The sequence below is a fragment of the Kryptolebias marmoratus genome, linkage group LG15 (genome assembly GCF_001649575.2).
Source record: "Kryptolebias marmoratus isolate JLee-2015 linkage group LG15, ASM164957v2, whole genome shotgun sequence".
In the NCBI taxonomy this organism is placed as follows: Eukaryota; Metazoa; Chordata; class Actinopteri; order Cyprinodontiformes; family Rivulidae; genus Kryptolebias; species Kryptolebias marmoratus.
In genome coordinates this window covers 22,318,818-22,342,256 of record NC_051444.1, presented here as the reverse complement: position 1 = coordinate 22,342,256, position 23,439 = coordinate 22,318,818, and the positions used below count along the sequence as shown (strand labels likewise).

At 43.4% G+C, this 23,439-nt stretch overlaps 3 protein-coding genes across 4 annotated transcripts; 2 read left to right on the top strand and 1 right to left on the bottom strand.

Annotated features, from left to right (window-relative positions):
• Positions 1–452: 452 nt before the first annotated feature.
• On the top strand, positions 453–10,376 carry ankdd1a (ankyrin repeat and death domain containing 1A). Of its 2 annotated transcripts, none has more exons than XM_017419547.2 (15): positions 453–621; positions 861–964; positions 1,107–1,205; positions 2,187–2,285; positions 2,392–2,496; positions 2,572–2,670; positions 3,553–3,651; positions 4,334–4,432; positions 4,546–4,644; positions 5,419–5,520; positions 5,644–5,742; positions 6,489–6,584; positions 7,285–7,486; positions 7,630–7,761; positions 7,975–10,376. In XM_017419547.2, exons 1-15 carry the CDS (start codon positions 588–590, stop codon positions 8,034–8,036), a joined length of 1,530 nt encoding a protein of 509 aa, XP_017275036.1. In that variant the 5' UTR covers positions 453–587; the 3' UTR covers positions 8,037–10,376. The 2 variants fall into 2 exon arrangements, with proteins under 2 accessions (XP_017275036.1, XP_017275037.1); XM_017419548.2 differs by having other exon boundaries at positions 455–621; positions 5,422–5,520.
• A 629-nt stretch (positions 10,377–11,005) lies between these two features.
• On the top strand, positions 11,006–13,084 carry znf414 (zinc finger protein 414). Its single transcript, XM_017419649.3, has 5 exons — positions 11,006–11,134; positions 11,372–11,482; positions 11,675–11,780; positions 11,865–12,385; positions 12,556–13,084. Exons 1-5 carry the CDS (start codon positions 11,086–11,088, stop codon positions 12,723–12,725), a joined length of 957 nt encoding a protein of 318 aa, XP_017275138.1. The 5' UTR covers positions 11,006–11,085; the 3' UTR covers positions 12,726–13,084.
• A 167-nt stretch (positions 13,085–13,251) lies between these two features.
• mtch2 (mitochondrial carrier homolog 2) lies at positions 13,252–22,926 on the bottom strand. Its single transcript, XM_017419650.3, has 13 exons — positions 22,775–22,926; positions 21,912–21,996; positions 21,248–21,354; positions 21,020–21,046; positions 19,588–19,644; positions 17,740–17,797; positions 17,579–17,630; positions 17,426–17,485; positions 16,340–16,433; positions 15,791–15,838; positions 15,639–15,706; positions 15,485–15,560; positions 13,252–13,929 (listed from the first exon to the last, which is right to left on the bottom strand). Exons 1-13 carry the CDS (start codon positions 22,859–22,861, stop codon positions 13,843–13,845), a joined length of 906 nt encoding a protein of 301 aa, XP_017275139.1. The 5' UTR covers positions 22,862–22,926; the 3' UTR covers positions 13,252–13,842.
• Positions 22,927–23,439: the final 513 nt, after the last annotated feature.

Here is a 23,439-nt window from a genome sequence, read left to right as displayed (position 1 = left end):
TTGTGCGACAGCAAAGGACTCTTAAGTTCAAATCTGCAGAAAGTCAGAGTGTTGAAATGTTAAAAGTTGATATAGAAACATTTGTTGGTACCTATATATGACCAGTTTAGCACTGATTCCTCTTTTACAAAATGATGAAAGGTGTGAAGTTATACCAAAGCAATAAGGTCATAGAGAGGTGTTTATTGGGGAAAACAATGTAAATGTAAAAGAACACCAGTGAGAGTATTAGAAAAATGACATTATGGTCAAAGTATTTTCAAAAGCTGCTGGCTTTTTTTGAGTATTTTCAAAATATTTGACCATTTTAACAAAAAAAAACAAAAAAAACCCAAACAAAGTAAAAGCATATACTCATGTTCACTGATAACGGATAATACTATTGATTTAATAAGACGCAAACTGACACGGAAGTTAGAAACAATGAGCGCCCTCGGTGGTTTTATTTTGAAGGGAAGGACCGGAAGTGGCTCTGGTCGTGTTCCTGCTCATCAGCGGTCAGCCTCCTTTCATCTGGACACACATCAAAAGCAGCGAACACCGGCATGACCGACAGGACAGGCGCGAGCCTCTGAAACACCGCCAACATGGAGGACGACCTGGTGTCGGAGGACGATATCTGTGAGTAACATTAACGCCTTTTTTTTTTTTTTTTCAGCAGGCTGCTCCTTACAGCTGGAACTACAAGCAGGATGTCCGTGTCCCGGCTGTAGGAGCAGGGAAACATTTTTCTTTGTTTTTCTCGCCGCTTTATCTGTAGATACCACAAACGTTTCCACAATTACTGGCTTTTAGTAGCAACACGCGAGCCTTGAAGGTGCGTTTGGTTTTTAAACAAGCCCGCCTCTCTTTGCTGACAGTGCTGTGGTCCGAAAAGGAGCTCCATGACGCCACGAAGAGGAACGACACCGAGAAACTCCTGCAGCTGATCAAGAGGGGCGTGAGTGTCAAAGCCAAAAACAAAGTAAGTTCACACGGCAGGTGGAGGTCCAGGGAGCCCTCACCTGCCTGAGCTGCTGCTTTCAGACTGACTCAGGGTCAGCTCAGTGTCAGGGACTCATCACTGTGTGTGTGTGATATAATGTGTGGTGTGTGTTTCTGCACAGACAGGCCGTAAAGCTCTGCACTGGGCAGCAGGAGCTGGGAACGAACAGGCTCTGCGTCTCCTGCTGGACCGGGACCGGGACGTGGATGAGAAGGATGCTGTACGTCCACAGATGAGTTCATTTCGAAAAGCTGTGATCCCTGATTTAGAAAGCACTGGCTGCAGAGCACAGTAAACTAAATCTGGGTCTGGAAGTGGTCGCAGCCGTCCGGTGGTTCCTCTGTCGCCAAAGAAAGATGATGAAGGCAGCAACAAGGCCAAGGTTAAGGTTTGGGGAACTGTTCCTTAGAGTCAGAACAAACGAAAGAACGATCACATCCCTCAGACTTATCACCACAAATGAGAGTTTACCATGAACAGTTAAACAAAAAAAAGCAGGAGCTTTCCAAATACAGTGTACTGTCACTTTATTTAACACTGGGTGGGAATTCTGCAGTTTGTTTGCTCTTTTATAATCCCTGTTAACTTCAGCACAGCAGCAGCTGTTCATCCTGCAGGTCTGCCTTACGACTGTGATGACAGCACATCCAATATATATATTATTTTACAGCCATATCACTTCTTATAAGGAACACTTCCCACAGATACAGTTAAATCCATAACATTCCTTGAAATAATACATATCATCCACCTCCTTTTATGCCAGACTGTTAAATTAAGACCATCTTATGAGAAAGGATGGAGTTAAAGCCATTTTGGGTCAAAACTTAATAGCGTCATCCGTTAAACTGACCGTTTTTTTTTTTTAGTTTGCTGAGGTCAATCAGCTGTGGCAGCCATCTTGTGCTGGATTGACTCCAAAGGTTAATCAGTTATCGATGTGCATCCAGTGACTACTAAATATAATCTTTGAAGAACAGAAAATTCCTCCAAATGCGGTGTTCAAAAATCAGCGTGTTCTAACCCAAATGAGTTTTTAAAATAAATGCTAACAGTAGCTGCTGCTACTGTTCATACGTTCAGTTCATGTCACTTTTCCAACATGCAGCAGAAATAAAAAACCTGAATATTCCGCTTCATGCGCTGCTGCTATCAGTTTCCCTTGGTGTAACAGAATCTAGTTGTAAATATTTGCCCACAGTTCGGCATGAACGCTCTGCTCCTGGCCTCCTGGTTCGGCCACCTGAAGATCCTGCAGATCCTCGTTTCCTGCGGAGCCAAAGTCACCTGTGAAAATAAGGTACGAGCTCTATGGTCTCATCAGATTGGGAGGGTCATGTCAGGCTGATGGCTAATAGTCTGTGTGTGTGTGTGTGCGCGTGTGTGTGTGCGTGTGTGTGTGTTAGGATGGTCTGAGTATGCTGCACTGTGCTGCTCAGAGAGGCCACGTTAAAGTGCTGGAGTTCATCATGGAGGACCTGGAAGAGATCCGTCTGGACAGAGTCGATAAGGTGATGCTGTTATGTGTGTGTGTGTGTGTGTGCAGTGACTCCTGTGTGTAATCTGCTGATGTGTCTCTAAACCAGTTGGAGAAGACGGCACTACACCTGGCTGCTGAACACGGACAACTTGAAGTGGTGGAGTTTCTTATTGGAGCAGGTTGCAAGCATGCTTTGAAGGACAAGGTAGTAACACACACACACACACACACACATACACACACACACACACGCATGCTCCCTCGCATCACGTCTGCAACTTCTCTCAAGCAGACAGACATTGTTAGTGTTTGCATAAACAAGCATCCTAAAGCAGGATGTGTCTTGAATCAAAGTACTTTGGAAAGATGCTGGAGGTGGGGTGGGGTGGGGTGGGGTGGGGTGGACGGACCTCCTGCTGCTACGGAGACTCATCATAGTTTGATATCTGTCCCCTCACTGCTGTGTCATCCTCATGCTCCTCATTGAAGTTTGCCTGAACAAATGTTAAATGGGTAACGTGCAGACAAGGGGGCTCAGGACACACTCCTCGGAGGAGGAGGAACCGGTGTTTGGGGTGATGGTGGAGGACGACGATGACGTGGTTTTGGACAGACTGTGATCGGTGAGTTGAGAAAGTCCAAAGAGGCGGTGTTAGTCCGAGCAGCAGCACTTTGTTGGCTGGAGTCTGGGAGGACGATTGTATTAGACACTGAACTGAAGTCCAGGACGAGCATCCTGACTTCAGTCCTCACACTTCCAGGTGGGTGAGAGTTGAGAGGATGACCGATGGAAGCATTTCATGACTGTTGGGGTGATGCTGACATTAACACTCCCTCAGGATCCTCCCTTAGCAGAGTCTGGGTCTTCTGCTTTCTGGCAGTCGATCCGCTCCGCACCGTTCATTCAGAGTCCCATCCTCGCCCTCGATGGCCTTGCAGCTGCACTCGTTTTTTTGCTTTTTTTTTTTTTTTTTACACCAGAGAAAGAAAAAAAAAACAACACCTCACCCCGCATGTAGAGGAATCTGACTAAAATTGGCCTTTTGCTCGTCGTATCCTGATCTGTGCTGTTGTGACTGCGCTGCAGGAGGAGAACACCGCCGTGCATCTAGCAGTGAGGGGAGGGCACACCCGAGTCCTGCAGAGGGTCCTGGAGGTGGGAGCCGATGTGGACGACAGGAACATAGTAAGTTTCCGGTCCAGCTGTGTAACGGGTAGAATTGAGCCATCCTCATTTCACTAAAGACCAGGACAAAATCTGATTTCTTCTTGAGACAATTCTTTTAGACAGTGTGATTAAAAACACATTTTTAGACATCTGTCTTTTTTATTAAGTTTAAATTTCTTTCTGAGCCATTTAGTGTTAATATAGAAGCTATCTTAAGTCAGTCGGTGCAAGCCTTTAAATTAAATTTAAGCAACTTAACTATTTTCCTGACAGCGCTTAGCTGGAAACTTTGAGATTCTGTTGTCCTTTTTTTTTTTTCTTTTTTGTTTTGCTGAGGGAAAACCTAAACGCAGCCAAACGTCTGACTCCTCAGTAACACAGGGATAAGGTTTGTCCTCCTGACTTTTAAGTTTTTAGCCGCATACCTGCTGACAGCAAAACCAACAAAGCAAACATTAGGGCGGCTGTGTGTTGTTGTTTTTTTTCCTTTTGTTTTGTTTTTCCTACTCGTTTTACCAAATGTGCCTAAAATAACACAATTCCAACTCCCCATCTTTGAGGCATATCATTATGCCATGAAGTGATGCAAAAACTCAGAAAGGAGGCACTTTAACTGTGCGATGGAGGAGCTGCCGTGCCTTTGTCTCTGTTTGAATGAAACAAAAAGAATGATTTTGTGTCTCTGTGTTAAATGTTTTAGGACGGAGCGACGGCGTTACACCTGGCAGCTGAGGGAGGTCACTATGACTGCGTCAAGCTGCTGCTAGAGTCTGGCTGCAGCGTCAACGCTCAAACCAATGTGCGTTTGCTCATCCAAACCGCTTCTATTTAGATAAAACCCCCAAGAGGTGGCAGAGTGTTGCTGTCTTCTTTAACCAGAGGTATTTTTTTTTCTTTCTTTCATGCGTGCAGAAGAATACGAACGCTCTACATTTTGCCGCCCGGCGTGGCTTCGACAGAGTGGCCCGCTTGCTGCTGGAGGCAGGAGTCAACATCGACGCTGTAGACAATGTAAGCTTTTCATTTGTAGTAGATGCTATAATGCTTCGTAACGTGGGTAAAATCGTGGGTATGTCTTCCTAAGCAATACTCACATCTGAACAAAGAAAATAAACAAAATTCAGACTAAAAGCCCCCGCCAGATATTTTTAAACATTCCCATCCAGGAGCTGTAAAACTCATTTGAACAAATCTAGGGTTTGTGCTTAAGAAGCAAGGCATTTCATTACACTGTACAGGTGAGAAATAGGACTTTTACTCTTTTAAGCCGTTGCTTAAATGTCTCGAAGGCATAAAGGAAAGCTTTCAGCTTTTTAAAACTGAAAGTAAAGTGGCTGTTCTTGAGCTTGGCAATCATTAAACTGAGCTTTGAGACAATAACCCACCCTTCTGTCTTCACTCAGCTGGATTACTATAATTCACTTTATGTATATTGTTACCCCTATCGTTCATCCCCAGAGGGTGATTTGACCTGGCGCAAGTAAATATTCACATTTATGAATTCATTTCAGAGTTCCTTTATTTGCTTTTGCAGCCCTCCGTGGTCTCACCTGCCCTACGTTTCTGAGCCAATGCATCTCTTCACACCCACCTGATCTCTTACATCGGCTGAGCAGCGGCTCCTGAGTGAGCCTGAAACCAAGAAATTTGCAAATTCAAATTTAATGGACGTGATGGACGCTGAGCTGGCAGAGCAGAATATTCAGTTAGCTTTTAGCTCTTAAAGGACACGAGAACGCAGTCTTTAGGCTAAACGGTTTCTGTGTTTTTTTTTTTTTGTCGAAGCAGCAACACGAGACGGCGCTCCACCTGGCCGTGTTCCACAACCACCCCAAGCTCGTTCGGCTGCTTGTGGACGCCGAGTGCGACCTGGACGCACCTGACCGCGTGAGTACGAGCCGATTCACATAAAGGCTGAGACCTACACTCGCGTTATAAATGACCGGCTGAGCCCCGCGAGGAAGGAACGCGTCCGTAAGCCTGAGCAGATGTGTGCGTTGTGGCTCACAGAGGCAGCAGACCGCACTGCACATCGCAGCAGAGCACGGCTGGCAGGACCTGGCTGAGAGGATGCTGATTTCTGGTGTTAACCTCAACCTGACTGACAAGGTACCTCACCTCTAACTGCACCCGTAACATGACAAGTTCCACTGATTTACTTATTTATTTCCCCCTCTGTGGTTATGTAAAATATCTGTCATAGCTGCAGCAGGGATAGCTAACCACGAGCCACCCCTACGTTGGATGTAAAAAAAAATGTTTCTACTACAATAAAAGAATCCCAGCAATTCTATAGAATCGGATGATTCCAGCAGATCATTGAGCTTCTGCTCCTATTTAGACCTGCTGGGATGACAATTTCTCCTGACAGAGCCCACGTCACAGTGTGAACACATGGACTGTACTTATATAGCACCTTTCTAGCCAATCAGGCCACTCAAAGCGCTTTACATTCATTCTATCATTTTATAGAGTCTAATCAGTGCTTTAAATTCATACACCGATGGGGCAGATCGGAGGCAGTGAGGGGTTCAGCGTATTGCCCAGGGACACTTCGACATGTGACTCCTGCCAGGAATCGAACCTCCAACTCTCTCATTGGAGGACAAGTGCTCTAACCGCTGATCCACAGCTGCCCAAATGTAGTCTGGATTGTCAGAACGTAGTGGTTTAAGGCCTGTCATTAAATTTAATTTCACTTCTGTATATTTTTTTATCGTGCCAGTTCACAACAAAAGTCGTCTAAAGGCACAGCATGAAGACAAACACTTTCAATATTGTATTCATTTTGTTTTCTTTGCTACAAATATATAGATGAATAGATAGACTCTGATTGTGACTCTTGATTTCCACAGCAGGGGAAGACGTGTCTGGAAGTTGCAGCGAGAGGGAACCATGTGGTCGTGGTGGACATGATCATCAAAGCTGACCGATTTTATAAATGGGAGAAGGTGAGTGTGGGCGGAGCCTGGAAGACAGGTATTTAACCCTGTCCTGCGCTGTGGTCACTGCAGTGGACAGCTACTTACTTCTTGTATATGTAGGGTCGTTTTTTAAAGTAGACACTAATACGTCATGCAGCACACTGCCATCTAATTTAAAAACACCCTCGCACCATTATACTGCCACCACCATGCTTCCCCGTCATGATGGTGTTATCTGGGGAATGAGAGGGTTTTTTTGCTGCACATGCAGCATTTTCACCTTCTGCAACATGTGAGAGGAGCCTCCCAGTTACTTCCTGGTGAACTTCAATTGACTTTAGGTTTTCTGTCATTTCTTAGCAGCTTTGCTTCGATGCGTTTGTCTTTTTAGTTTCCTGAAAAAAAAGACTTAATGTTGTTCTGTGAAATATTCAGGGTTCCTCTTATTTTATTTATTACTTGACACTAACATGTACTTCTCTAAAAGTTTTTCCCTGACTTGTAGGGGATATAAACTATCACAAAACATGACCACTTGAATTCTAGATTGCATTACAGTAAGATAATAAAAGGGCTGGAAAACTTTGACGGGGCGCAGGATTTGTCCACTGCTGGTTCCCTGAGTGTTGTAGTTATTGTAAGAATTTCGAGAACTGCTTGGAGAGCTGTCCTCGTGTTTTTTCGTGAAGTGCTGATCCTGAAAGCCAGCTCTCCCTCTCGGATTCAGGATCACGTAGGCAGAGGGCAGGAACCCCGCGTGGGCAGACCCCTGAGCTTCAAGCAGGACCACGACCCTGAAACCCAGCACCTCCGCTCGGTCCTGTGGAGCCTGGCCAGCAGGCACCTGTGCCGTGGGGAGTGGAAGGTTCTGGCTCAGCACTGGGGCTTCAGTGACGCACACATTCGAGCTCTCGAGCAGCAGTGGACAGGTGAGCATGTAGGCCGTTTCTGTTAAAGGTTAATGGTGGCTCCAATGAGTGTTTGGAGTAAAAAAAAGGAGCCAGCAGGAGTCCTTGCCCCTCTCTGGTTGTCGTCAGGACCTTTTTCCCAGCTGATGCTTGACTTTAAACAGGCACGAAAAGCTTCAAGGAGCACGGCCACCGCATGCTGTTGATCTGGCTTCACGGCGCGGTGACGGCAGGGGAGAACCCCATCAAAGGTCTCTACGAAGGCCTGGTGGAAATCTGCCGGACCGACTTGGCAGGTGAGTTCAGCTCGAGCTTATCTTTCAGGGTAACGGTCGGACCGTTGGGTTGTGTGGTTAGGATCTACTCTACGCAACCCCCCCCCCCCAAAAAAAACAAAAAAACAAAGAAAGCAGCAACAACAGGTTCAGGTTGTGTCCTTTTATTTTTGTCTCCTCTCGTCCGCTCAGTTTTAGCTGCAGTGATCTCTCGCTTCTTTTCTTTCTATTCAGAGTCCATCCGGCAGAAGGCGAACGCCGAGCCCAGCTCTCCCAAAACATGCTCGGCGATGTGATTGGCGCGCCGACGGCCGAACTCGGCCCGTAAAGTTCTGCACCGACCAATTTACCGAGTCACGCTGTAAAGGTACTGGCTTCAGTTCACGCTTAGAGGGAAACGGCGACTGTGAATCTGTGACGATGTGCTGTATTCTGAAGTTTTACAGTAGCTCTCGTTTTCTAAGTATCCAAAGAACATTTGCTGACGTCCTTTGTGAAAACTGAAACTGTCTGTTTCCGCAAGTGATTAGAAAGCAAGCATTCCAAACGTTGTTCCTGTTAAGACAAATCAAAGTAACTTTATATTTTTATGATGTTGTAGGCTTTAATAAGCCCAGGATTAGTGTTCGGTGTCAGTGAAGGCAGTGTTGGGCAGGGCAGGGGGGCAGGAGGGCAGGAGGGCCAGATCCATCCCCGAGTGCCCCCCCGTGTTCAGACAAGTTGATGCTGCCTTTTTGACAACATTAATGAGGTTTATTTCCTGCCCAGTTCAGTTTGAAGTATTGCAGTGCTTAACAAAGGTTTCTAAACGTCGTTCATTAGCTGCTCATAAATGAGAGACAATCTGACGAGATGATCTGCCTTAATTAGTTTGGCTTTTGAAACTATTGATGCTTTCAATTATCCCTCAAGAGGGAAAAAAACTTTTTTTTTAGTCTCAATTTGCACCTGTTGTAACTTTTTTGTAATGACTAACAGGTCTAAAATGCATCAATTGATGTGTTTTGATAAATAAAATCAATTTTATGTGATAAAACATAAAACACCAAAACTTGATGCTATTTGTAAGAATAGGAGTTTTTATGCTTTTTGTATTATTATTATTTTTTTTATTGTATCCAGAAATTCTTTTTTTCTGATCTGGTTCTATGCATGATCAGTTTGTTTATGCAAACATAAAACCACTGTGTATAGATATTGTACGCTTTTATTTCCTGCATGAATGCTTGAGAGGTTTTATAAGATGTTTCAGAAGATGGTGTAAACCAGGATCATGTACAGAACTGCTGCTTTTTGCACGGAGGCAAAATTTGTAAAGCTCTCAGTTAATTTTTATTCAGCCTTTTTTTTTGTGGGGGGGGGGGATTATTGTATGTGATGCATTTAGAAGTGTGCTGAAGTATTTCAGTGAAATGCCGAGTTAAACACAGGTGCACTTTTAAAGACTTTTTTTCCTGCGTTTTAAAAATAGCAATGATGGGGAGATTTTTGCCCTCGGAGCAGCTGAGGTTGAGATCGTACGTGAAGCTGTAAGTTAGGGTTTTATGTGTGTGTGTGGGGAGGAAACACCCAGTCCGATACCGATCCCGATTCAAACGTAATTCGATTATAATACGGTCAGATTCAGCATGTTACAAAAAGCGCAAGTTTGAACTCTGTACCTGAGGTTCCACCATGATGGTGCTATCTGCATGGAGCAATACTCCAACCGGCATGTTCACTGGCTCCTCGTGTCATTTTTGACCTTTTATTTTACTCTTTAATGTTTTTATTGATGCCTCAGGTGTGTACGGTGGCCCTGAAGCACAAACCACATCAACAAATCACTAAACACAACGACAGTAACCTGCCGGAAGAGGTAGGTACCAGAGGCAGACATGAGACATCGCTGATTGGACAACCGGCGCCGTTTGGCTTCTGCACCTGAAACTGTGATTAGTCCTGAGCACATCCAGTGTCACCTCGTATGTATGTCCTGACTCAAAATGTTCTTTAACAGCAGCAGCTATGGCTACATTTGGGTCACAGGGGCTACAGGCAGAATAACTTCCGTCGTCCAATCAGTGATTTCTCGTGTCTCCCACTGGCACCCACCTCTTCTGGTAGGTTAATGTCATCCTGTGTGTGTGTGTGTGTGTTTAGTGATTTGTTGATGTGGTTTGTTTCTGGGCCACCATAGATGTGCCTAAAATAATTCCTTTTTTTTTTAAAGAAAATTTCATCTCAGTTTTCCGTCTGGTAGATTTAGTGAATTAGTGTTGAGCCCTTCAAAACAAAAAGACAACAAAACAAAACTACCTAAATAATACCTGCGAAGAGATTAGACAGAAACCCGAGGGACAGTTTGTGGCTGAAGAGTCACAACTAGAAAACAAAAACAAAGCATTAAAGCCAACGTGCTCCTACCTCCGTATGTAATGTAACCACAACACACAGAAGAAAGCTGTGACAGAAAACGGGGTTAAACCGAACCTTTAATAAAGAGAAAAGAACATTTTCTAGCACCTGTGTAACATTTGTACATTTTTACCATTTTGTAAATCTGAATTCTGCATGGAAACACTGTACTGTGATTTAGACTTGTGTGTTTAACAACATTTAATAACATTTTCTCTGATTAAAACAAAATGAATGTCCTTTTATTGTTGTTGCTTTCATTTGTCTCAGAATGTAGACAAAACAAAAGTCTTTGTCCGTTTTTTTGTGTTTGCTCACGAAACCTGAGCATACGTGCAGAAAGGGACTCGGAGGACCACGTACTGACATTAACGCCCGCCTGCCTGACGCATTGGCTCGCCATCTAACAAACCCTTAAGTGAAATGAATTTAATAGCAAATTGCGACTTTTTAAAACATTTGAACATTCTGTTGTACACATCAGTGGGAATAAAGAAGGAAAAACATTGTTTTTGATTAATGGAGAGATTATTAGTTTGATGGATTTCAGATTAGCATCAAACCCATCAGATGATGGGATTTTTAATGTCTTGCTGTGTGAAACTCAATTTCCTGTGTTAATCGTTATGATCTTCAGCATAACGAGATGAGTAGCCTCAAGTAAAACATGGAAGCAAAGAAGAATTAAAAAGTAATCTAAAATGTAGTAATCGAAATGTTAATTGTTGTAAAGGTGGCATTATTTTTCCTCCATTCCTGCCGGGCAAAATGCAGCACGGGATTTTTCTTTTCTCCTTTTGACCGCAGCATGGAGTAAAAACCCCGTCAGGCCGCAAGGGGGCGCTGCGGTTTGAACGAGAAGGAAGTGACGTAACGCAGCACGGACTCTCGGTCTTTGTAGTCCAACTCGTTTCCTCTGTTCTGCGAACGCTGCTGAGCGTGTAGATAATGACGTCCACGAGCTACACCGTCCTGCAGAAGCCTGAAAATGAAAACGGTGGTTTGTTTTGTGTTTTTCTAACATTAGAGACAAACTTTAGGATTGTCTGAATTTACCCGCGTCTCTAAGGAAGCTAAAGCTAGCTGTTGAGCGGAATTAAGGTAGCCGACCAGCCAGCTAGCATAACAAGCAGCTGCAGAAGAGACGCGGAATTATTGATGCAGTTTACTGTAATTTTGCCATACGTTTGGTTCTGTGTACTGCAGCATTTTTGATTATATTTATTTGTTTTAGACTCTAAGAAAATGCTGTGTCCACTGCACGGATGTAAGCGGGTGTACACAGAGACGAGCGCTCTGCAGAGCCACATCAAGAACCATAAGATCCCAGCTCAGTCTCTCCCAGGTAAGGCTGAACCCTGTTTTAGATTCATAAAAACACCTAATGCAAATGTTCAGGTACAGCCTTCCCTTTTTGATGCACTAAAATTGATAAACTTGCTTGGTTTGTTGTAATTCAGATAATTGTTTTGTATGTGATCACAGTGCACTCTAAGACCTCCATGTCATCAGGTAAATGTCTGTCTTCTCTCCACAGGTAAGGTGTTGCTGTGCTCCTCCACCGGCTGCAGCAGCTCCTTCCCCAACATGCAGAAACTGATGGAACATATGAGGCAGCATCACAAACCCAACATATACTTCCAGTGAGTTCTGCTTTCACTCCCCGTCATTGTGAGCTTCCTTCCTGTAAACCTGTCTCAGTGAGGCGCTGCTTCTGTTTCCAACAGGTGCGAGAGCTGCCGCACGAAGCTGCGGTCCTACCGTGGCCTCCTGGCACACCTACACACATGTTCCAAAGTGCCGCGGAGCAAATCGAAGGCTGCCGAACCAACAGCCCCAACGGCTGGTGCTGCAGGCGGGCCAAGCACGAGCCCCCAAGTTGCGGAGCAGCAGCCACCGAGGTTGGAATCGATGTCTTCTCCCCAGCAAGTGTCAGATCAGGTCACGAACCCAGATGGATCCCTCCCCGCTGCCGCGCCTCAGCTGGGCCCCACCGAGCCCCCTGCACTCGGCCCCCCCATGCTGCCTCTCCAAGAGACCCCCGTTTCCCAGCTCAGCGAAGCCACTCCCCAGCCCGCAGTCAAGATGGAAGCCCCTGATCTGCCTTGCTCTCTGAAAGGATCTGACCCTCCTAACGTCCAGAGTCAGCAGCAGCCACCGAGCAGGTCTGCGGTGGGTGCGCACCCTGGTCCAGGGACTGCAGCTTTATCCCCTCCTGGCTCCTCAGCCGTCTGGAAGAAGAATCAAGGTAAACCACTCTCTACAGCAAATTGGTCCGTTAAAGTAGCAGACTTACACAGACTATTTGAACGATTTTAAAATAGTCTCTTTTTTCGTTCAGTGAAGTATTTTAGATTTGTGGTTTGAGCTCTGTAGAACGTCTTGTGTCACTGCTGAGAAGTCAGTCTCCTCCGTCAGGTTTGTCCTGCAGCAGACGCGTCCTTTGGGAGCACACCAGAGGGCGATACACCTGCGTGCAGTGTGGGCACACGACGACGAACCGCAAGGCAATGACTCAACACATCAACGGTCAGCACAGCGGCACCAAAGCTGCAGAAGATACAGGAAGCTCGGCGGCAAACACATAACGCCGGGTTGGAAACCTGCCGTTTCTGTCAGAGCGTTAGACAAAAGCTAAGCACCGAGGCGTCTGGATTATAAAAATCTGTTTCTGCTAATGCATAAGGAAAAAAAAACTTGGAACAGTTGTCATCCAATCTAAGGTTGACTGAAAATGATTGAAGTGTATTAAAAAGACAAGATTCACCAATTCTAGATGGATTTTTAGTGTCAGTAGTCCATAAACACTTGATGCAAAAAGTTATCAGTAAACTGGAGATGTTAACACTACCTGTGTAACTTTTTTTTAAAAAAAAAAAAAGGTGCTTAAAGCCTTCCATTAATTTGCTTTGTCCCTTTGTTAAATACAGGCAAACTTTTCATTTTATATTTGCAGTTCACTCTTTAACTGTGATGTCTGTTCTGAAGACTGAGATGGTTTTATTTCCTCTCCCCCAAATTAAAAGAAAGAAATAAGAATGGTAACATTTTGAGAATAATGAAGATGACAGCCTGGAATTATTTACGTACAGAAATCATCTGAACAAGAAAAAGTCAAAGTTGGATTTTTTTTATTTGGGTCAATCAGGACAAAGTTGGTACAAAACCCTCTCCGCTCAGGTGGAGCTCCTCACATCCACCCAGCCCGGAGAGCGCAGTACAACTCAGAACACCACTTGATCATTCATATGCGAGTCGCTCCACGTTACCACATGCAGACTGAAGAGCCGTTTCCAGCAAACACATCCCCATCATGAAATTATTACAATCTATATAAAAACATTGGTTGAAGGAGGCGTAGTCTTTTTGGGTGGTAATAACATTACACAAAAACAGGTAGCAGTCAACCTTTCACCGACTTTTAAACACAAGAGGGTTTTTAAAAAGAAGAACTACATTTTGTCACGTTCCTTCACTGCAAGGTTATGTTTTTTGTTACTTTAACGCCCCCTGCTGGAATCAACTGGAATCAACTATTTCTGATGACTGTTAGAAAAAAAAAATAGTAAACAAGTGCATACAAAACAAAAATGTTAATGCTAATTTTACAGGCAATGTTAATTCTTTTTCTGATGGGTTTTTTTTTTCCTTAGTTTCTTGTATTTTATTATTACAATTATGTTCAGCCCGGTTCTCCTGGGGGTTTTAAAAAAATCTCTTCTGGTCGAACGCGTACCTCTTTCCTGCTGGAAGCTTCCGGAAAAATAGGCTGTTACCTCTGCTCATGTTGCCCTGAAATGAAGGGAGGGAGATGGTGAAACTGGACAATCAGGTTAGAACAAAAGCAGGAAATACATTTAAAAAAAAGGAAACAAAAAAATATGCTGATTTACAGAGTGAAAACTAAATCTTTAGGGAAGACCTGCAACAAGTCAGTAATCTGTGCTTTAATAAATGTGATGAGGACACAGCTAATGAAAGCCTCTTGCTAACAAAAACAGGTAGGACATTAACTGTTCATATCCTTTCTACAAAACCCCACATCAAAATATCTGGAAGAGCTCTTTAAGTACATGTTTACGGTTACTGTATTTTCCTGTCTATAAAAGGTGCACTTAAAAGCCTTTAATTTTCTCAAAAAAAAAAACCAAAACAACAGTGCGCCTCATATATGGAAGAAGTAATGCACAGCATGCAGACCTGAGTGAGCAGTGGAGGGGTTTATACTTGACGCTTACGTCGGTGCAGTATCTTTCTGTGAGTTTTGAACTGTTTGATTATCTTCGTGATCTCTCACAGAGGGGTCATAAATGCTGAAACAGGCGAACCAGCACTGCTAGAGCAGAGGTCCCAAATGACCCATGGACTGGTGCCGGTCCGTGGGTCATTTGGTACCGGGCTGCACAGAAAGAATAATGAACTTACAAAATTTCCGTTTTTTTTATTTTCGGAATCTGAAGGACATGCATTTTAAAAACTGATCAGATTCTCTCCACTCCATCCGTCTATGACTCACTCTTGATGCGTGTCAGAATGCTTATCTTGGTCACGTGACACGTTACCGCTAAAAACAAAACCCAGAAGCAGCAAAACGAGTAAAAAACAAAAGGTCTCTGGAAGCCCTAGATGGGACCGTCTGGTTACTGAGAAACAGGCACAGGGCTCCACTGATTCAGGGTCTTTGTGCACTTTATATTTGTGGTGTCTCTTATTTTGAAGGGCATGTTTAAACCTCGCCATATTGACCAGAGAACATCAGGGGGAGGAGAGGCTGTTATTCATGTTGATAACTCAACACCAGGACTCAGCTAACAAAGCTGCGAGGACACGTTGGATTTATGTTTATTATGTTTTTTAAAAAATACCCCCGTTTTCATGCCAGTCATATCATTTTATTTTGTTGGATTTATCCACCTCTTCTTTATAGGCTGGGCCTTAAAATACTGGTCCGTGGAGCTGAAAAGGTTGGGGACCGCTGCGCCAGAGCAGCGAATTAGTCCATTTTGAATGGAGCGCGGCGCACGCGGTCCACGCAAAGTTACAAAAATTGGGAGGTGTACAAGGATGCTCCTTATTGTCCGGCGCGCCTTATATGTGACAAAAATTTAAAAATGGACCATTCATTGACAGTGCGCCTTATAATCCAGTGTGTCCTATAGTGCAGAAAATATAGCAACTTATTTAGCACCTATAGTGCCGGCCTATCTGTAATGATAAAGAATTAGTGTAAGTGAAGGAAACACATTAAACAGCACAGGATTGTAATTCGATGTAATTACAGAATAATTCTGCTCTTATCTTTTTAGGAATGCCGATTTAACATTGCAGGGTGATAGTTTGGACTTACCTCTTTGCTTAGATGCCTCCAGCAGTCCACCCAGGTTGGATATACAGATGCATAAGGAGGCAGGCCTCCGGCGAGCCTGCAGGACAGGACCAGCATGGGTTTTGTTGGGTCTGACACGAGCAACCTCACACCAGCAACTAAGCATTCAACTCACCCGCAGTTATTGACAGCCATGAGGTTTGACACCAAAACGAAAGGGTATGTCAGCATGCTGGCAATAAACTGGAAGAGAGAAGAGCAGAGGAACGGGGGTCAGACTGCGGTCTGCAGACGCTCCGGAGCGACGCTCATGTCCGACACACTCACCCCCGTCACCGGCTGAGAGCAGTTCTTCAGTTCGCTCGTGTGACTCATCTGCAGAGGAGGAGTGGACAGCGTTAACTTCGACCCCTCGGCAAGGTGGTGGGGGTGGGGGGCACAGTAAACATCAAACAGTGTTTGTGGCTCAGTTTCTGCTGAAGAAAGAGAACCCGACTCCTGCACCCCACGGTGGCGACAGATAAAACCACACCGGCTCCAGGCTGACTTTAAACACCGCCTAGGAGAGCACGTCTGGTCTGTGGTTGATGCTTATCATCACGCTGCCAACGAGCCGACGCGTTAACGACATGCGAGCAGCTAAAAACGATGCGTCACCGTCAGTGACGACAGAACTCAGGACTTCCTCGGTCTCTGGCTCGACAGAAAACATTGTGAGCAATTTCAGACGCCCGAGCTAAGATGGAAGACATCAGATCGTTAACAATAAGAGCTCTGATCCTGTTCGAGAAATCACATCTCTGTAGATTTGTTGACATCCTTAAAATTCAAACAAACCGTGGACCTGGGCTGAATGTAGGATAAAAGATGACGTACCGAGTCATCAATGACGTGTGTGTTGATGACGTGAGCCAGCAGATTACAAATCCACAAAGACAGGATGTCACCCAGCAGCCGAGGGATCAAACCGCTGAAAAACAAACAACAACTTGACTTAAAGGAAAAACAACTACAGTGAACTATTAAAGCCGTTTCTTATGTACAGTCTTGGAAAAAACAACTAACCAGTGGAAACAAGCTTCACTGAAACTAAAATTCAACAAAGAAACAAACAAAATGTATGAGCTGAAACAAAGACATTAAAACTGTAATAAACTTGACCAAATGTACCACAAAAAAAAGGACCAGAGGCTCCATTTAAAACAAATTACAGGAAAAATAAAAAAAGATAAAACCCTCTTTCAATTCCAGAGTTTTACATATCAGGACATGCTGGAATGTGTTGTATGCTTGGGGTTAGATTTGGAAGAAAAACAAATAAATCTGATAACAACCTGATGTGTAAAAGCCTTTTCAGAGGACTCTATTAAAATTGGATCTTAAGTTTGACTTGAGGCAAACAAAAAAAAAGCCATGAAAGCTTTTCTGCACCTGAAGCAGGTTATTTCCAGAGACTCCACTTCAGAAAGGATTTAAATCTCTTTTCTTTTTGTTTTCCACCTTATAGTTGAAGGTCAGATTGTTTATTTTCTTTAAACTTCAGCATCTGTTGACTGAACGGTGACAAACTCCAAAGCCGGTCATTTTGTTACCCCGTTAAACAAGGAGTCTTCTCCCTTTTCTTATGAACTCGATGGATGCACATGATTATTTTCCGGCTAAATGTCAGAACAGTCTTATAAATGATTGTCTCCTTTAAAACAACGTGCTCTGACCATACACCCAAAATAAAGCAGGGTGGCTGAGTGGCTTGCTCTTGTTTTGCTTGTTTGAGGAAATGAAAGGAACCAGAAGTTCCTAAACAAACGTTAAAAGAAAAAAGGGCTAGGTCAAGTCACAGCTGAACCTTTACTTGCGCCAACATGTTGACTTAAAACAGGCCGAGTGAGAAATAAAACCATCGAACATCTCACAGCTTTTATAAGGAAGACAATGAGGAGGTGACAACGATGTAAAACTTACGCAAAGAAGCCCAAAATGCCCTCTTCTCTGTATACTGTGATGATGGAATCGAACACCCCGCTGAGAATTAAAAAAGGAAGATTAAAAAAGACAAAAGAAACTCTTGTTTTGTCCCCGCCTCTCCTAAAACCAGAAAGAAAGTTGAAACCTTACCTGTATTTTGTTTCCCTCCCAATAAACTGGACCATACACCTCAAAGTGATCACTAGAAGACAAGGAGGTCCAGGAAAAGAAACTTTAGGCAGAGCAGAGCAAAGCAAAAAAAAAAAAAAAAAATTAAAAACAATCTGAGCGAGCAGGAAGTAGTGATGTACCATGAAACGGATGGGTGACGATGGTGGCACAGGAGCGGGCAATCATCTCTTTGGTTGTCTGTGGAAAAGACACACACACACACACACGTATGTTACTACAGGTGTATACTGATATGTATTCAAACAAACTGAAATCAGTTTCCTGCAGAAATCCTGTGAATTTAAAACACTTCTGAAACGTGTCACCTTAGAGCAGCGCCGTCTTTATTTAAGTCTACATCTTAATCTGGTCCGACCGTTTTGGTTTTGTCAAATTTCTAAAATGCAAACAAAGGCCAATAATCTGCCATTTGTTACTTTTCTTTATAACCACACACAAGTTCAAAGAAAAGTCTTTATTCCAATCACAGAAAAACAAGAATTGAACACAAGCTACAGATTTATAAAGTGGGGGGAAAAAGGCAAAGAAAGACAAAAGGTGGACAGAAAAATGCTCCAATACATTGTTCAAACAACAAAAGGTATGGAAAATCAATAATCAGTAGAATTACTGGTGATGTGAGGCTGTCGGCCTTTGGTTTTAAAAGGATGTCTAAAGGTTTAGGCTTTCAAAGCAAGATTCAATTCAATTTTATTAAAAAAAAAAAAAAAAAGAAGAAATTAGTAAGATATTGTGAAAAGTTTCGGAGGTTGTGTTACTTCTGGATGTAGATCACTGAGCAGGGAAGTAGGCCAGTGAAGAAAATCAGTTTCTAAACTAAGAGGAACTATTATTAGATTGAAGCTTCTGATGCATTTCTTTAAATGTTGTTGAACTCTGAGACTTAAAGCTGTGACATTTTGTGTACGATTCTGAAGCACACACACACACACTTATAAAACATCTGACAAACCAAAGAATCAACTGAAGAGATGGAAAAGTGCAAATTACATGTAGCTAATAAACCTCAAGGCTCACATGATGACTTGTTCCAATAAAATTTAAAAAAAAAAGTTAATTTGTTAGGTTACTTTGGAAACTACTCAGACATCTCACCCCTTCACTCCAACTTTATTCTATTTTAAATTGATTGATCATTTTTTATTAATATAATTTTAATATATTAGATTTTCATTTGTGGTAAACTGCAGTGAAAGGATGGACTCCTATTAATGCTGCATCCTAAACTTCACACTGTGTCGAAGAAAAGATCGAAAGAAAACGCAAAGAAAAGAAAAGAATAAATGCTTCCTAACTTGATAAAGCTCCTCTGATGAGAAAACCAAACATCTTCAGCTACAAAAAAGAAGAAGTTTTTTTTTTTTTAAACTAGTGTTGGGTGCTTCCTAACCCATTTCTGCAGATTTCAAACAGATGGGTGATGATGGTGGCACAGGAGGTTTCAAAAGACAACTGTTGCAACAGAAAACAAGTCTGTAAACACTTTTCAAACTACCATCAGATTAAAGACGATGGACGCCAGGAGCCTCCAGGACTCTCTGCTCAGGAATGCGTCCTTATCTGTCTGACGACACGCGGTTAAAAACAGAAAACACAACTGCTGCCGGTGGGCTGCTCAGTGTGAGAACACAACTGTACTCTCTCCGGACAGTAACGGAGAAGTGAAAGCTGGGGGATGAATCAGTCAGGCTACATCGTAAGCAGACCGACAGCTGGACACTTGCACCAAAAACACAGTGACGGGTCTAATAACAGTTAAATACACAAACCCCAAAGCCTTCAGCTGTTAAATAATAAATGACCTGAAGTGTCTCAGCCTGACTCCTAACACCCCTGGACCTGTTAGAGGTTTTTTTTTGGAGTCCACAAAGCAGTTTGGTGTTAAATAAATCCCACTGAACCGAGCTGTGTGATCCAAACTGGTTTTATGCTCTGTTTGGAACAGCGTGTGTGTGTTTGTGTGTTACCTCATTGACAACATGCTGCAGGGAGCCTTCTGCAGCTTTCTGCTGCCCCCCCAGGACCTGAAAGCAGAGCGACACCTCAGCTCTTGTCTAAATTTCATTTCAGTCCGTTTTGACAGACTACAGAGAGGAGTAGTAAAGGTGGAGGCCACAGGACAGAACATAACTGAGTGGGGCTTAATGGGAGTTTTGTTCAGCGCTTCCCTTTAAGGTGTAAGACTTAAAAGCAGGAAACTAAACTCCTTCGAAATAAGTAAAATGAAAGCAGTTTGTTTGTGTGGTTTAGTTGTCAGAGCCGTTCCCGTCTGAAACAACGTGTGCACAGGGCTGACTGCAGCACGAACCTCGTTCTAGTTCTCGTTTTGAACTTTGCACTTGTCGCCTGATTCTGCAGGTGCTGCAGACTCCAATGCTCAGGCAGCACCAGCCCTGAAGCAAAAAGGCACTCCTCGCTGCCTTTTTGAGTTGGACAGTAAGGGATTTGGATCTGAGCTACATTTAATTTTATTTTTTGAGGGTTTATTTATTTTGACCTGATTAGTTATTGCTGAATCCAGCATGTATTAAGACAAACACTGAAAGCTTTCCTTTGCTTCACTTTTTGTACTGATGGAAAAATATCAACTACTCCAATTTGGGAATTAAATTTGAAGTCAGCCACATAAACATCCACCAGTTTATTTTTCTACCTCGTGTATCTAAATTCCTATTAAGAAGATTAGCCTAAAATATAGCCACCTTTACAATATATGGGCTCTATACTTGCATCTTTTTTCAATGTTAGATGTCAATAGCTGGGAACAAATATGTTTATTTTAATCACAAGAAAAAACAGTTATTTTGGTGACCAATTAAGTCTTTAGAAAACCCCTGCCCCTCCATGGTAACATCTCGTTTAGATGAGTCCTATAAGTTTGTTGACAACGTGAAATCAGGGTTTGATTATAAGAAGGAAACCAGAGGAAAGGCTTCTACTTCCATTTATGTTGCTTGTACTGCGATAGCATTTTTAAAGAAAATCCCTGTACAGATTTGGTTCATTAGTTATTATTCAACTTGGATATTTTCCACTAAATAGTAAAAAGGACAAACATCAGTCAACGGTAACATAATGACCAAGTTAATATAGGTTTCCCCTTTAATGGCAAAACAGCTGTGAGCAGCCAGGGCATGGACAGGAAGCATCGGAGGATGTTTTTAGGTGACCTGTGCCAGTGAGTTATCAATAGATCGGGCTCTGTAGATTGTGGGGTGGGGACATAAAAATGGTAAAGCAACATCCACCCTGGCTGAAAAAAACCGGGCAGGGAGCAGGTTTGCCAAGCAGAAGACTGCTCTGCGAAAAGCACGAGCAAGTTACCTGCGAGTGGTCATTATGTTATCACTGAAAGATAACCCCTCCCCCCCGTTGTCTGAAGCAGGACATTCCTCCTACCTGAAGCGTGTCTCTTTCCTGGCATTTCTGTAAGCAGAAACGGAAGGTTAACATCCTCAGCATGGTCACATGATCACAGCCTGTGCAATCCCGAAGCTGGCATGCTCCTTTAAGCAATGTCATAACTCAAACATCCAACTTATTTTAACATGGAATTACTAATATATATGTTTGCATGTACACAGCAAGATAACACAGTCACTGTGCACCTGATTTACTCAGACCTACCTGCACAACTTTGCTGTGCACGACCGTGCCAACAGCGCCGGCACAGAGCCGCGAACTGAGCCCATTGAAGAGACCCACCTTTCCATCGATCTTAATGATGTGTTTCGCTGAAACATAAAAAAAACAAACATCAGATTAGGATGGAAAAGAAGCATAAAACTCAAGACGACCCAATATAACAAACAGGGGACATGAAACAGGACTGGCACCCCGAGGTTAGTTTATTTGTAAGAAACTAATGACCAGACTGATCATTTATTGTTCATTCACTTGTTCCCAGTTATTTGCTTCATAGCAGTGGTGTCCAATCCTGGTCCTGAAGAGCCACCATCCTGCATGTTTTAGATGTTTCCCTGCTCTTCAAGTTCTGCAGAAGCCTGTTAATCACTCAGTCGTTTAAGTCAGGCGTCACAGCAGAGAAGAAACTAAAACATGCAGGATAGTGTTCCTCCAGGACCAGGATTGGACACCCCTGCTTTAGAGGGCTCTATGAACAAAAGCCAAATTTTGAATTTAAAAAACACGCAATCGGTGACATATCCACATTGTAAAACGAGGTGATAATAAGCTACAACGCTCATTCTCCTCAGAGGCACATATCAGTATTAGATTGACCAATGACCCCATATTTGAAGAGGACTGGGACGTGCAGGGTCGGACTTACCATAGGCAAACAAACCGGGCAGCTGGTGGACCGGTTTGCCAAAGAGGTTCCTGCCCAGGGTGGGGGCCAGCGGCTCATGTCCCACCTGGAAACGAGAACAAGAGAAGCAGCTGAAGGACGAGCCTCGCATACAGCGGACTGGGCCACGTCAATCAGGCCCGTCGACACTTCCTGACACTCCTCAGGCACACCTGTTGACATACTGTTTGCCAAAACACAAGGCTAACACTAGCTTAACTTTAGCCTGTTGTTTAGCGCCTGCTAATGTCAGCAGACAGGCTACCTCACTGGTTATTAATGGGTGAAGTGAAGTCATTAATCACTATGCGGCCGCTAAAGTGAAACATTTAGGGTTCAGTGCCGCAGCACTTAGCACAGTTAGCTTGTCCAAAACGCGTCCGTCTAAAGAGGACAGCACTTTTAAAGCCCGGTTTAATGACAGCTTAAGGCCCAAGGTTTGTCAGAAAACCGTTTGTTAAATATCTTTTCTTGAGCTCCGCTCGAAAGAACAGCAAAGCAGCAGAGTAAAGGCTAAACATTAGGACGCGGTCCAATCTCGGCTTCCTTCTGTTTTGGGAGCAGAAGGTCACAGGGGCAGGAGGAGAGCAGCGGCGGAGCTTCAGCGCCGCCACCCGGGGCTTCTGTCTTCATGAGTGTTGAATTAAAAAGGATAAAATAAACGTGAAGGTGGCGTACGGCCTTTATTTGTTTACTGATAAGCAAGCTAACGTCCAACTGCGCTGTTTTCAATGAGAGTTTCCTCTCCAGGCCACTGACCGGGGAGTCGGGTTCACAGAGGCCGTGGAAGCCGAACCCGGCCCGGCCCGGTCGTCAGGGACAAACTCCCGCTCTTTTGTCCTTACCTGAATGAGGACTTTAATGTACATCAAAGGGTGGGAGATGATGGTGAGGCCGGATCCCAGCAAGACTTGGCCGCACGTGTCCGCCATTTTTGGAAGAAACAGGGGAGACAGGAAACTGTCCTGTCTTTTTCTCAGTGGCTTTTTATTTTACTCATGTAAAACGCTACCGCCACCCCGTGTTCACAAATGGAACTGCACCCCGACAGCTTCCCTGACCTGGACAGGGCCCGTGAAATTTAAATTTTAAAATAAAATAAAATGAAACTTGATTTAAATGAACGTTATTGTGAAAATAAAACGTATAACTATACATTTTTTCTAGGATCTTGTTGGTTCCTATTCACCTATACCCATTTTGACAGGAAGAGACCAATAAATATGAAGCACATTAGCAAATTTATTTCTCTAAAAGTCAAGTATAGATTTCTTCCCCCACTAGAAAAAAATAAGTTGCTGGCTTGCAACAACTCTTATCTGGTATTATCTGATCATAAACAGATAGTGTTGATGTAGATTTTCATGAGCAAGTTTTATGTTGTGAGAAACTAATTATCATTTAACAAAAACTGGCTTTTTTTCTGTTCATGCAGATTTACAAAACATTTATTTTATTGTATGAATCTATCCAACAATACACTGTCTTATAAAAAAAAAGAAAAAGCAAA